The sequence below is a fragment of the Panonychus citri genome, unplaced genomic scaffold, assembly GCF_014898815.1.
Source record: "Panonychus citri isolate SS breed McGregor unplaced genomic scaffold, ASM1489881v1 Contig00097, whole genome shotgun sequence".
NCBI classification, from domain to species: Eukaryota; Metazoa; Arthropoda; class Arachnida; order Trombidiformes; family Tetranychidae; genus Panonychus; species Panonychus citri.
In genome coordinates, this window is record NW_026515502.1 from 10,631 (window position 1) to 24,374 (window position 13,744).

Consider the following 13,744-nt stretch of genomic DNA (forward strand, 5'->3'; position numbering starts at 1 on the left):
TTAACTGCTACTGATAATTATTATTAATGGTAACTGTTTGTAATAGTTGTTGTTAAATTAATCAAAGACAATCAATATTAATCCAATCATATTAATTGTATTTACAGATCAATATTTACACTAACAGGTAATTGTAATTAATTCAATTTGAACGAGTTTACAATTTAGTTGGTTGATCAAGTTGATTAGAATCATTTATTTTTAAATATGAAATTGATTGTTGATGATGATTTTGTTTTTGTTACAATTAATATCGTTGATTGTTAACCATAATTGTTGGGAAAATTTAATAACCAATTTTTTTGCGTGGTTTTAATTTAATCATTTGCTGAATTAATTTATATAAATAATATTGATAACACACCTTAATTCAGATCAACAATATTAGTGTTAAATTTGATGATTAATTCCAATTGTATTGGGAAAATTATCTAACTAATTAACTAATTAACAATTTAATCAAATGACTAAGTTAAATTGTGAATCAAAATCAATGGAAACACAAAAAAAAAAATGATCAGTAGGTTTTTTTTCATTGCTTAAAGCAACCAGAAAGTTAATCGTAATCAAGTAAACAATTAATAATTATTACTAAACCAACAAGATTTATTTTAATTGCATAATTAAACTAATAATGTTAATTATCTAATAACGAGTTGGAAACAATTACTATTAGATTGTTAATTTGTTTGGAAAACGTTTGGGAAATTTAAAGGCGAAAACTTTTTTTCCCTGAATGGAAAATATCAAAGTATCAATGGATCAATTTGGAAATTAATGATTATGTTTAATCGTAACAATTAACAAAAACATTGACGATATTTTTCTGGGAAAACTAATTAGCATTATTACTACAATTAAGTTTGTCCAGCAATTAATTTCTCTGAAACTTGATCGTGTCGATTAGTTCGATAAAAACTCAACGAAGATGGCGAAGAGAAAGAGAGAGAAGAGAGAGAGAAGAGAAAAAAGAAATGAAAATAAAGAGGATGACAAGAAGAAGATAAGATGATAAGAGAGAGATGAAAAGAAAGAGAAAAAGGCAGGTCAAATCCCGCCTTAAATCGGAGGCTACTTTTCCAAGAGCTGATGTGCCAACCGAAAACCCGTCAGACTTGGTTAGTTGTGAAGATAACGTTCGTTGGAACGTATTAGAAACAAGAGAAAACTTTTCTTTAACTAATTGCAATTAGTTCGTAATTTTGATTCGATTTTTGATCATTTTCTATGAAAAGTTAATTGTTACACATTACAAACTGTTTGTATTTCGTTTACTCGTTGGTGTTTAAGTGCTAATGTTTCAACTTTATCCTCATCAATCAACAAATTTCATCTCATCGGTTCCTTATTATCATCATCGTAACGATCGTTATAAAATCAGTTCATTATCACCATCGATCACCATGTTACATGAAATTGAAACTGGACCATTGGACTTGTCCATGCCTTTTGTTAAATCATCATCTTCTTCACCTTCATTATCATTACTATCTTCATCATCTTCTTCATCTTCATACTTATCATCGTCTCCATCATCATTTACCATTGATCCTCATACTGGTCAATGTTTACGTGTTAACGGTCAACCAACCGATTGGACTTGTTTAACTTTGGATTTATCTAAGACAACCTCATCTTCATCTTCATCTTCATCATCATCTTATTCACCAACTTCAGTATCACCATCATCTAATCATCATAATCAACACAATCGTAATCATCAACCACAATCAATTTCACCAATTGCATTGACAACTTCAAAGAAAGTGATTAATATCAATATAGTTAAATCAAAGGACGTTAACAACAATAATCAAATTGATCATTACAATAAGGTTAATAATGTTAAAGATTATGATGATGATGATACTGATGAGATGGCTGTTGATGAGACAATTGATTATAATGATGATATTCAACAATTATCTCAACATAATGAATCAGGTGATTCAAATCATTCACTTCAATCAACCTCATCAACACCAATGACCATTACAAATGTAATTAAATCAACACACACCAACACTGCCACCAACAATTTGATCAAAGATCAAACTAATAATTATAACAATATTCAACGGAGAAATTCAATTTCTAATTTTAATTCAACAATTAACAACAATAATACAAACAATTTACTCAGAAAACCAAGGGAAAGAGCAATGTTACCCTGTGAATATTGTGGTAAATCATTTGATCGGCCATCATTGTTACGTCGTCACCTTCGGACTCATACAGGTAAATAAATCACAGAATAATCAATAGTAAAGGGAAACTATTTTTCTCACCCTTGACCATTGGTCATTTCTCTCTCTCTCTCTCACTAATATTTACAGGTGAAAAGCCTCATGTGTGTGATGTCTGCGGTAAAGGTTTCAGTACTTCGTCCTCTCTCAACACCCATAGACGAATCCATTCAGGTGAGAAACCTCATCAATGTCCAATTTGTGGTAAACGTTTTACCGCAAGTTCAAACCTTTATTATCATCGGATGACCCATAGTAAGGTAAGATTATCATTCACTTGACCATTTGGAAGAGAAATTTTTTCTTCCGTTATTCACAATTCTAATCTTTACTCTGTCAATCTCACTGAATCAACGAACAGGATAAACCTCATAAATGTTCAATGTGCGGTAAATCATTTCCCACTCCCGGTGATCTCAAAGCTCACGCTTATATTCACAATGGACATTGGCCATTTAAATGTTCAATTTGTAATCGAGGATTCAGTAAACAGACCAACCTTAAGAATCACCTTTTCCTCCATACAGGTAAGTGTCCATTACGAAATTTTTATAATATTTTACTTCAATTTACCTGATAAACTTGAATGAATTCTTGAGATAAAAAGTTCCAAGCTAATGATTAATATGAATCAGTTGATTATGATTAAATCATCATCTTCCTACGAGTGTTGTTTAAGACTAAAGATTAAGATGATGGTGTTAGATTAAAATTGATTCTGATTGAGTTATGATTATGATGTTCATTTAATTCTTTGAAAAAAAAAGAACAAAATTTCGCTGTGAATTAAAAGATTAGATTTTAATCCAAGATAAAAACAACAACAACAATTAACAACAGTGTGAACAATAATAGATTAAGATAATCTGTCAATCGTTTACTATATAAGGTAATCATCAACTGATGATGATATCAAACTGGTTCATCACTTGTTGCTCAATATTATCATCATGTTAATCATCATCCTCATCTCTCAATTCTCTCTCTCTCTCTCTCTCTCTCTCTGAAACTTTCTCTCCTTTCATCTTCATATCTCATCTACCTCCCTCTCTCCCCACCTCCACCCTCTGAGCTCCTTTCATCAGATCCCCATAAGAATGTTGAAAAATTATGTCACATGCTGTGCAATAAGAAAAAGCCATCATCATAATCTTAATCTCCATCCTCATCTTCATCATCATCCACCTTCCCGAAAATTGTTACCTCTCTCTCTCTCTAGACTATCAAAAATGATTATCAAAGTTTCACCACCAACCGCTGTGAACGATTACATTGAGAGAGAAAAAGATGAGTTAAAAGAAAGATAATCTAATGATGATAAAGAAGATAAAGAAAACAATGATTGGAAGATATAAAAAAAACTATCAGAATTTTTCCTCATCATTGATACAATTTTTTTCACCTAAAAAAAAGGTGTAACTTGATGTTACTTTTTTTATGGTTACGTTTTTATTGTCAATTTTATTTGAATTGGTAAATAACAGCAACAGTTTATTATATTATCCATCATTAGTATCATCATCATCATCATCATAATGATTAACAATGATGATGATGTTACAACTAACCACCCACAAGGTAGGAACAGGTAATCATAAAAAAAAACAAACATGAAAAACCAACAACAATTAATGTGTAATAACAATAATGTTTACCTTGATTGTTCAATGGATCAAATTTCATAGAAAAAGTTTTAGAAAATCATTGATAGTCTTATGGAAGCTTGATTATCATCATCATCTTCTTCAGGATGATGATGATAATCATTATCATCTAATTTTCTTATGAAAAGGGTGTTTCAAGGTAAGATAAACGAGAGATGATGAAGATAAGGTGGTTTCTTTTTCTTTCTATCATCAACTTATGATCTTTCTTGTGAATTACCTGTACACCTTTTATATTACATTACCATTGGCACCTTAAGGTAATGTTACTTTGGAGAGAGTGAGTGAGTGAGTGAGTAAGAGAGAGAGAGAGATGAAGATAATAGGAAGACGAGATTACAACAGGTAAATGATGAAGATGGAGATTAAAACGCCTTTCAAGTTGTGTAGGCTGAAGATTGGAAATGATTTGATTTGATTTTAACATGAAAACTCAATTCTCTTGGTTAATTTTATGTTCGTTATCCTCAACAATTAAAACTGTATCATTGTTAATTCACCATATGTTACGTATGATTAGATGAAGGTTCATTTATTTGATATTTTTAATTGCAACAATTAAGTCTTTACAAACAAACAATTTATTTTTTTTCGCAAATAAATTGACTTTGAAAAACACAAAACAATAGGAGTTTAGATTTGATGATTTATCTGTTTTGAAGGTAACTATCAACAGACTCAGTTGGAGATTAGTATTACTACATGGGATTAAGAGGGATGAAAAGTTGAATGAGAGAGTGAGAGAGAGAGAGAGAGAGAAGGTCAACCACACCCTCATTAATAGTTAATGATTAGCCAACAATTAACTTGATTATCATTTGAAAACTTGACCAAAACTTTTTGAAAGAAAACAAAAATCGTTACAAATAGTAAATCAACTGGCCAGTAAATCATTACAATCAATTAATTGATGACAGTTAAAATTATTAAACATTGATTGAAATGATTTAAATTATCTGATAATAACTAATTAACTTACTAATTACTTGTATTTTACAATTAATTTATATCTTATAATACATAAGAAATGCTTATAATCATCAATAATTTTTGTTTTTTTTTCTTCATTACCTGTGTTAATTATGTCTGATGATATGAGAGTGATCAAATCTAATAGTTGTCCTGATGATGTTAATTAAAGCAACAATTAACAAACACTCACACACTCACACAGACATGAAATGGTTAACCTTGCCGTTAGCAATAACAATCAATATTAACACTCACAATCAAAGTGAATGCAAAAAAATAAAGTCTCTTTAGCCCCTAAAGGGTTACAATTTACACACTAAATTGTACCTGAAAATGACCTGAGGGCCAAATTTGATTAAAGGAAACTGTAACAAGGTGAAAAGGGTTACCAATCATTTTTGATTAGAGATGAAAACAAAAAGTACCAACGATTTTTACCTGAGTTTCCATAGCGAAAGTTACAAAAAGTTGCCAAACTTTTTCATTATTTTTCTTCATCTTCTTAAAACTTTAAATTGATTATCCAAAAAGTTAATGATTAAGATGAAGATAATGATGATGATGAAGATGATAACATTGTATTTAAGGGGCGATTTAAGCACGAAGTAGATGAGAAATGAGAAAAAACTTTTTCGGGTGCTAACATTTTGATCGTGATTTACTCGTGATGATATTATGATAAAAGTATTAATCTAAACAATAGTATCTGATAATCACCATTGATTATCCCTATTTGATTGTTTCACCATTTTTAAATTACTATTATACTGTAACAATCAAGTAGCAGTAGCCACTCACTGTAATTGTTGTGATATTATGATAACAATTATTAACGATAATAATAATCAGTACATCGTAATGATAAGGTTCAAATGAGCAAGGAAACAATTGTTAACCATGTAAACAATTAACTGTTACTTTTTTGTTGATTGTTGTTGTTTTTTTTTATATACTGGATTAACAATTATAATCATGTAAAGTATATTAACAGGGTCAATATTACATGATAATCATCATTAAATAGTCAAGATTAACGTTTGATTAACTGTATTAACTGATTGTGTTGGTAAACTTTATGTGATCATGATTAAAAATCGTGATAAATTTGATTTAGTTAACAATAAGGTTTAATTGTGATTCAAATTGTTCAACAGTAGCCAGTTGAAGTTGATCAAATTGTAGATTTGCTAGATTTAAATTGTTACCTTTCAAAAAAATTTTACACAATCAGTTAAATCTCAACAACGACTTAACAATCAATAAATTGTAATGAAAATCGGCTCATGATTAAAATGAACATTTTCTTATAGGTAAACAATTAACAATTGATCAAACAATCAACTGATTTATAGGTTGATATGTTAATTGTTGCTAATGATTAACGGTTAATGATTTATCTTGATTAACAGTATTTAAAATTAAAGTTGATTCATTTATTTCAACAACAACAATTTAATAATAATAAAGATACTCAATTAATAGTTTTAAATTAACTAGTAAATTGATTTTCACTCATCATAATCAAAAATTAAATCACCACAATCAATTCATTTAGGATGATTACTTGATTATAATCATTGAAATGAAAAATAATTCATACCCACATACAGTTAGTTGATTTGCTGATTAACTAGTTGATTAAAAAAACATGTTATAATTAGTGATTAACAATTAGTTAGACATTTTATCGGGTTCGGTTTGAATTAATCAACTATATGAATTGGGATTGGCAATTGGATTAAATTTGATTTAACTTGATCATCTTAACTTTTTTTTTCTTGTTGATTATTATTAATAGTTAGTTGATTGTTTTTAGCTTCTTGAATTAACTGATAATCAAGGTGAGGCAGTTAACTAACTAACTACCTGATTTAGTTGATCATTTGTTTCAGTTGGAAACTTACACTGTTAATATAATTGTAATAATCAATTCTCATAATCATGTTTAGTAAATTGTTACGAATTAAATTGTTTGTTTAAGGAAAACGAGAGGAAAACAAATTTCACGATTTTTCGTGTTGATTAAGTTCTTGGATTTAATTTTTTTTTCTAATTCCAATTCCTTGATTGTTGATTTACTGATTAAGATATAATTTAATTTCCAGATAATTTCCAAACATTCACAGTTAATTGTGTGTTTAAAATGGCAACAGTAGCAAACAATTAACAAATAGAATTGAATTTAACTTTTAATACAATTCATGATCTTTAATTTTCCAACTTTAATTAACTTACCAGGTTTTCTAAATTATCTATTAAGCGATTTAACAATTAACCATTAGTGATATTAAATTGTTGCTAATTAATTTTTCATCTCTTTCCTATAGATGAATGATAATCAATTGACAATTAGTAATATATATAATATCATAGCAATTAAAATGAATATCTAATCAAACGATTGAATTGTCATGATTTAAGGTGTGTAGTTGATTTGATCTCATTTAAATTGATTGTTAAATTGTGGAGGTTGATGTGAAAAAAAAGTTTTCACTAAATTGTTGTCAATTGTTAACCTTAATTGTTGTCTATTTGTTTGTTTGACTTTCTCAGTAACAATTGATACTGTTAATTAAGAAATGACCATAATCGGATCAAGAGAGAGATAATTACATAATCATTTTCAAATTATTAATTCCAATTGAAGAAAAATAATAGGAATCAATTGATTGACGTGATTTCGAATCTCGATTTTTGTTTTCCAAAGTTCTAATACATGATGATGATGATGCATCGTCAGGGGTAATGATTAAATCTCGTGATAATGTTCATTTAATTTCATATTTTTCTTAAGATGATGATAGATGATATTTTATCTTCTAGATGATAAACGAGTAAAAATCGTTGGCACGCCCATGGTGTTTAAATTCAATTCGTTTTCATGAAAATTTCAATCATCACCCGAAGGGAAAAAGTATTGATTTCCAATGAGAAAGAAGTTTTTTTTTTCATGTTCATTTCTCTTTCTTTTTCATTTGCAACATTTTTCATTCATAAGAAGATGAGAAAAGTTCATTTTGATTCAAGGTGATCATGTATGTTTACAGAATCACCATGAAAGTGACGAGAACAATTAGTTAATTACAGTTGATTAACTATTACAACTTTTATTTCGACCATTGAAAAGTTTTATTGTTTTCTTGTTCTTGCTCTCAAATCCCATTTAATTGTTACAACAGAAAATTATTTAATTTAATTTCCTATTGACTTTCAGTATTATCCTAACATCTAATTCAAATTGTTAACAACTTGTTAACAATTTAAGATTAACATCTCTCTCTAATACATATTATCCACCCTGCTGAGGGATTAGTTGTGTTGTGATTAGTTGATTAACATTTGTGATAATTTTTGTTGATTTATCAAAACTGTCAAATGATTTAAAGTTTCTAATAGAGACAATTTAGATTATCAAAGTGATTAAGATATTAGAAAATGCTGCATGTAAGTGATAATAAAAACAACTACATTCAAGTGATTAAGAAGAGATTAAGATTATCTGAAACTGTGTTCAAATCAACACTTAAAAGCCAATTAGGATTAGTGAATTTTTCTTTTTTTTCTGTTGAAATGATTAACTAATTATTGACAACCAGGATGATGTTGATGTTGTTGATCAACGATGATCATCATACCCTTAGAGGACCCAAAGTAAATCAAAAGATTGTGATTGAAATTAAGGCCTCAATTAATGCTCACAGTTAGTGGTTAGTTAAATTTTTCTCGTTTCATAATTAAATTAACGGTATTAAACTAATTGGTTAATTAGCTCAGGCTCTTTTCCTCTCCCTCTCTCTCTCTCTCATGAACACGTTACAATTAACTTTAAACCAGTTAATTAACTACAAGAAGATTGTAACATTAGCCTCTCAAATAGATTCCAATAATCAATAACCATGATAATCACATTAGTTAATCTTTAAATGATTACAATTTATGTATATAAATTAACCTTCAACTGATCATCTTACCTAATCAAAAGAAACGGTTAATTATTGATTATGTTGGGAGAGAAAAATAATAAAATAATCAATTGATTTCTCATGTAAATTAGTTAATCTTTTTTTTCTGATTATTATAATATGATATTAATAAATCCATGAATCTAAATCATGATAATCAACATTTTCCTTCAATAGATAGAAAAACATTTAAAGCTTAATCATGATTGTTGAGAATGTTAATTAATCCAGTTAAACATTAAATTAGATCAAATCATGACTCTATTGTCTGGAAATGAGAAAACTTGATCAAACTAATTAACGGTTAATTCAGTAAAAAACAACAATAAGTATTAAAACGTGCTCAATCCTTTGTTAATAAACATAATTGATTAAAATAAATTACAATCAATTAACCTAATTGTTGGTAAAATAATAAAATCAATCAATTTTTATTCAACTCAAGTAAAGTCTCAAAATTAAGATTAAGATTAAAAAACAAGATTGAGATTAACGGTGAAAATTTTATCGATACTTTGAAAAACCTCGATCCTTATAATGAGTAGTTAATTTAATTATCATATGATTAATTGAATTTATAACAATTAAAGTTGAATAATCACAAGGACACACCCAAAATAATAGGTAATCACAATCAACAACTGAAAGTGGTCAAGGTATTATCACAATGGAAGGTCAATAGAAACGAAACAAATTTACAAGTTCGAGAAAAGGAAAAGTTCTAACTATGATCTGAATGAGAAATTGAAATTATAGAATAAAAAATTGATAAGAATAATAAAGTTCCAATATATATAGAAAAAGAAAATTGTATTTACTATTTTTCTCCAGGTAAGATAATTGATTCTTCCTTTAGATTAAATCTGTAACTGACCATTTGATTGTTATTATTATGATGATGATGATGATGATGAAAAAAAAAGATGATTAGGAAAAGCGTGTAACATGTTGATTGTTAACATAATGAAGATGATGATTTACCTGAATCAATTCAGGTAACAAGTGAATAAGAAGGAAAAAATTATCTTCTAAAGGTAACAATTTATTTCTGCCTTTCACCCTGTGGATAAATAACAACAATCCATCATATGGATGGATTGATAATAGATACAAAGTTAATCTTAATGTTTATCTTCAATTGTTGTTACCTTGAAAATGACCTCAGATAGATGATGATGATGATAATACACTTGCTTTTACCTCCTCCGGTGATCATCATCATCATCATCATCTGAATGATGCTACTTATATGTTAACAGTTTCAGCTTGTTTTCCGCTTGGATAATCATTGGATTTGCTTCATCCTCTTAATCATTATCGGTTTCAGAATCTTGATCAGTTTTTTATTATTATTGTTCATCGTCTTCCTTATTGATAATATTTATCATCCGATGCCGATAGTGATGAGATGTTTTCATTTTTTTACCCTGTAGCAATCATGATACATAAGGGATTAAAAATTGATTAGATTAACATTTGGATTAACATCAATTTTTGATTATCCTTTGTTTTTCTTATTGTTTTCATTTTTGTTGATATATATTCTTGTTTTCTTGTCTCTAATCAATTGATTGTTTGATAATTTGATTACTCTACACTAACAATAGTCCATTATATATTTATTAGTATTATCATGATAATATTGATTGTTACCTTTAAGTTTTAAATTGTTGATTCAATTGATTGAGATAAGTTGACATTCATGATTGAAATGTAACAAAAATTAAATTGTTTCCCCTCCTTTAACATCAATTATAACAATTTAACCTATAACTGAATCAAGATTCTAACAATTTATGCTATTAAATGGTGATTAAAAAGCTAATAGTGAGCAATTAATTTCCAATCATTATTAATATTGATAATTAATATTCAATTCTGAGCATTTCTTTTTAATAACATGGTTACATTACCGAGCTACTGATTAAGTGTAACATTAATTGTAAAAGTGATTCAGATTATGATGATTAATAATTGTTGATTGTTAACTAAATACTAGTTAATTGTTAATCATAATAATTTAAACAGTGTCTAGATTTAGATGGTTAATTTCAATGGTAAAAAAATGGGCAAAGTTTTCAATTTCTAGGTTAGGCTAATCATTTTGATTATCGAACCATTTTTTTTTTTGATTAATATTATCATCATTTAACTAATCATAATTACCTGTGTATGTGTAACAATCCCAGTAGTTAATTATTATTACTACATGATGATGATGATGATGATAATAATCAGTCTGATATATGATTTATTCAAATTAACTAATTGCTTTAGCTTTTGATACCTTGATCTTTATTATCACTACGCCCCAACTCAATCAATTGGAAATATTAAAAAATAAATCAAAAAAGTTTCCATGTAAATCAATCAATTTACCCTGAAGCAATTAAGCAATTTTATTGATTGACTATTGATTGTGTATCATCTTAATCATCTCCATCATCATTTCCAATGATTACTGAATTGAATATTATCATTAACAATATATATAGATGACTTTGATTACTGATTTTTATCATGATTAAAACTTTTTCTTGATTAGTTGATCAGTTTGTATACAAGGATTACCTTCAATTTGAAATGATAGATGATTAAGATAATTAGTGATTAAGATTAGGATAATTATGATGATGATAATCAAAAAAATGAGATAATAATAATTTGAATAGAGATCAATTGAAATCATCAACAATTAAAAGCTTTTCATGAAACACAATTAGCACACAATTAAACTGTGTCCTTGCCAATGATAAAATACAATTAAATGAGTAAATGAATTGAAAAATTAATGATTAAGCTTAATTTTGATTTGCCATCTCTACCCAACAATTAACTTTAATCATGGATTTGTAATCCATCATAAAAATAAACCTCCAATAGCGTTGATAGTAGTTTATTATCAATGTAATGTTTAACTATTTTCTGTTGATTGTTAATTGTGATTAATAAATTTGATTCAATTTGAAAATATCACCCAAACATTGAACAATTATTTTCATATTTAAATCATCACGAAAATAATCAATTCAATTTGAAGAGAAGTGAAAAAAAAAATTAAAGTTTATTAATTTTCTTCCAAAAATCAAATCAACAAATTAATCAAATGATTGGGACAATTAATTGAACCCTGGAAATCAAATCAATTTTGACTAATCAAAGATTAACTGATTATTATTAATAAAAATTAACTGATTAATATTGTAATTTTAATTAGGTAAATAATCAAGTATTTGAGGCCTTGTTGATTGAGTTAAATTATTGGTTAGTTTAAAAGTGATTATGATGATTAACTTTTGATTGTTATTTAAGAGGCAACAATCAACTAATCTGGTTAATGGTTAAATTCAATTAGAGTTGATCACGATTGTTTATCACCCTTTTTACTGTATATGATTTAAATCGTGGTCAAAGTGAGAGGTAAGATGATTAAGTTGATCATCAAGAGGAATTAGTTAATTTCTTATTATATGTGATTATCATTTATGGAAACAGTAATTAGAAAAAGCTTCTCATTATTAAAGATGATTTGATTGACCTTCAAGGATGAGGAAGATGAGGAAGATGAATATCATCTTGATGGATAAGTCACTAATTAGCTCCCCTTTATCATCTTCCTCAAGTTTACCTGAGATTTGTTGATAATCACTTTTGATTTACTTCAATGATCAACTTAATTGTTTAATATTCACAACCAATCAGAATCAATTGTTATCTATATTTATCAGAATTTCATTCAACCTTTTTTCTTATAGGTTATCATGATTATCTTCATCATGATCAACTTGATGAACATCATGATAATCAATTGATTATGATAATGATCAACTAGTAAACTTGTTTAACCAGAAAACAAAATTTCATGATTCTCATTTCAACTTATCGGTTTCAATGAAAATATAATAATAATTAAATAATAAATTCTGTTGCAATTAAAATCATGGCTAATCATCATCATCATAATCATTATAAGCTAATAGTTAACAATTAAAAATGCTAATTAACACAATAAAACAAATTATGAGAATCAAATTAAAAGTGAATTTGAATTAATTGATTTGATCATCAATATTAATCACCAAGCAACCCAATGATAATTAATAAGAGTAAACAAAAATCATTAATCAAACAATTAAAAGTGGAAAAGTTGTAAACATTGTAACAAGAAAATTACAATAAGAATCATTCAAGTTAATCTAATCTCTTTCGGATTTTTTTGTAAAAAAGTTTTGTTTTTCTTAATCTAATCCGCTAATCCCTTTTGTCTTGTTAATCTCTTTACAGGTGATAAGCCTCACGTTTGCAAGGTTTGTGACAAAAGATTTGCTCTCGCGTGTAATTTACGTGCTCATCTTAAAACACATCAACAAAATGGCGGAAACAACAACACCAACACTGAGACAAACAACAGTAAAAGTCAATCAACCACCTCATCATCATTTTCATCCTTATCTTCAGCCTCATCTAGTTCATCATCACCTTTATCTTCATCCATATCTACAACAACAGCGACATCAACAACAGGCTCTTCCTCATCATTAACATCATCAACTTCATCCTCATCATCATCAACAACGACTACAACAACATCCTCACCATCACCTTTAATTGGACTTAATAATAACACTAATCTTAATCTTAATCATAATCCATTGTTATCCGGTGTAGGCCTTAATTGTAACAATTTAACACCAACAGATGATAAATTAAACTTCAATGGTGATGCTAATTTACAGCAATTTTTTTTAATGGCTGCATCAATTTTGGCAATTAAATATCGTCAACAGCAAGATAATAACTCACAATCAATTTAACCATCATAATAACAATTAAACTAATCACATTTTTCAACAATCATCTCATTAATTAACTCATCATAATTAACTGATCACTTTTTTTT

The 13,744-nt window shown here is 27.7% G+C and overlaps 1 protein-coding gene across 1 annotated transcript; it reads left to right on the forward strand.

Moving 5' to 3' along the window:
• Positions 1-1,095: 1,095 nt before the first annotated feature.
• On the forward strand, positions 1,096-13,744 carry LOC128388332 (zinc finger protein 525-like). The gene is made up of 4 exons (XM_053347718.1): positions 1,096-2,238; positions 2,337-2,506; positions 2,608-2,773; positions 13,129-13,744. Exons 1-4 carry the CDS (start codon positions 1,296-1,298, stop codon positions 13,656-13,658), a joined length of 1,809 nt encoding a protein of 602 aa, XP_053203693.1. The 5' UTR covers positions 1,096-1,295; the 3' UTR covers positions 13,659-13,744.

Bases quoted from the DNA above. Each gene is read 5' to 3' on its own strand.
- LOC128388332 (XM_053347718.1), top strand. From the start codon at position 1,296: ATGTTTCAACTTTATCCTCATCAATCAACAAATTTCATCTCATCGGTT. The intron at 2,239-2,336 runs GTAAATAAATCA...TAATATTTACAG, and splicing joins TCACCTTCGGACTCATACAG to GTGAAAAGCCTCATGTGTGT. The intron at 2,774-13,128 runs GTAAGTGTCCAT...ATCTCTTTACAG, and splicing joins TCACCTTTTCCTCCATACAG to GTGATAAGCCTCACGTTTGC.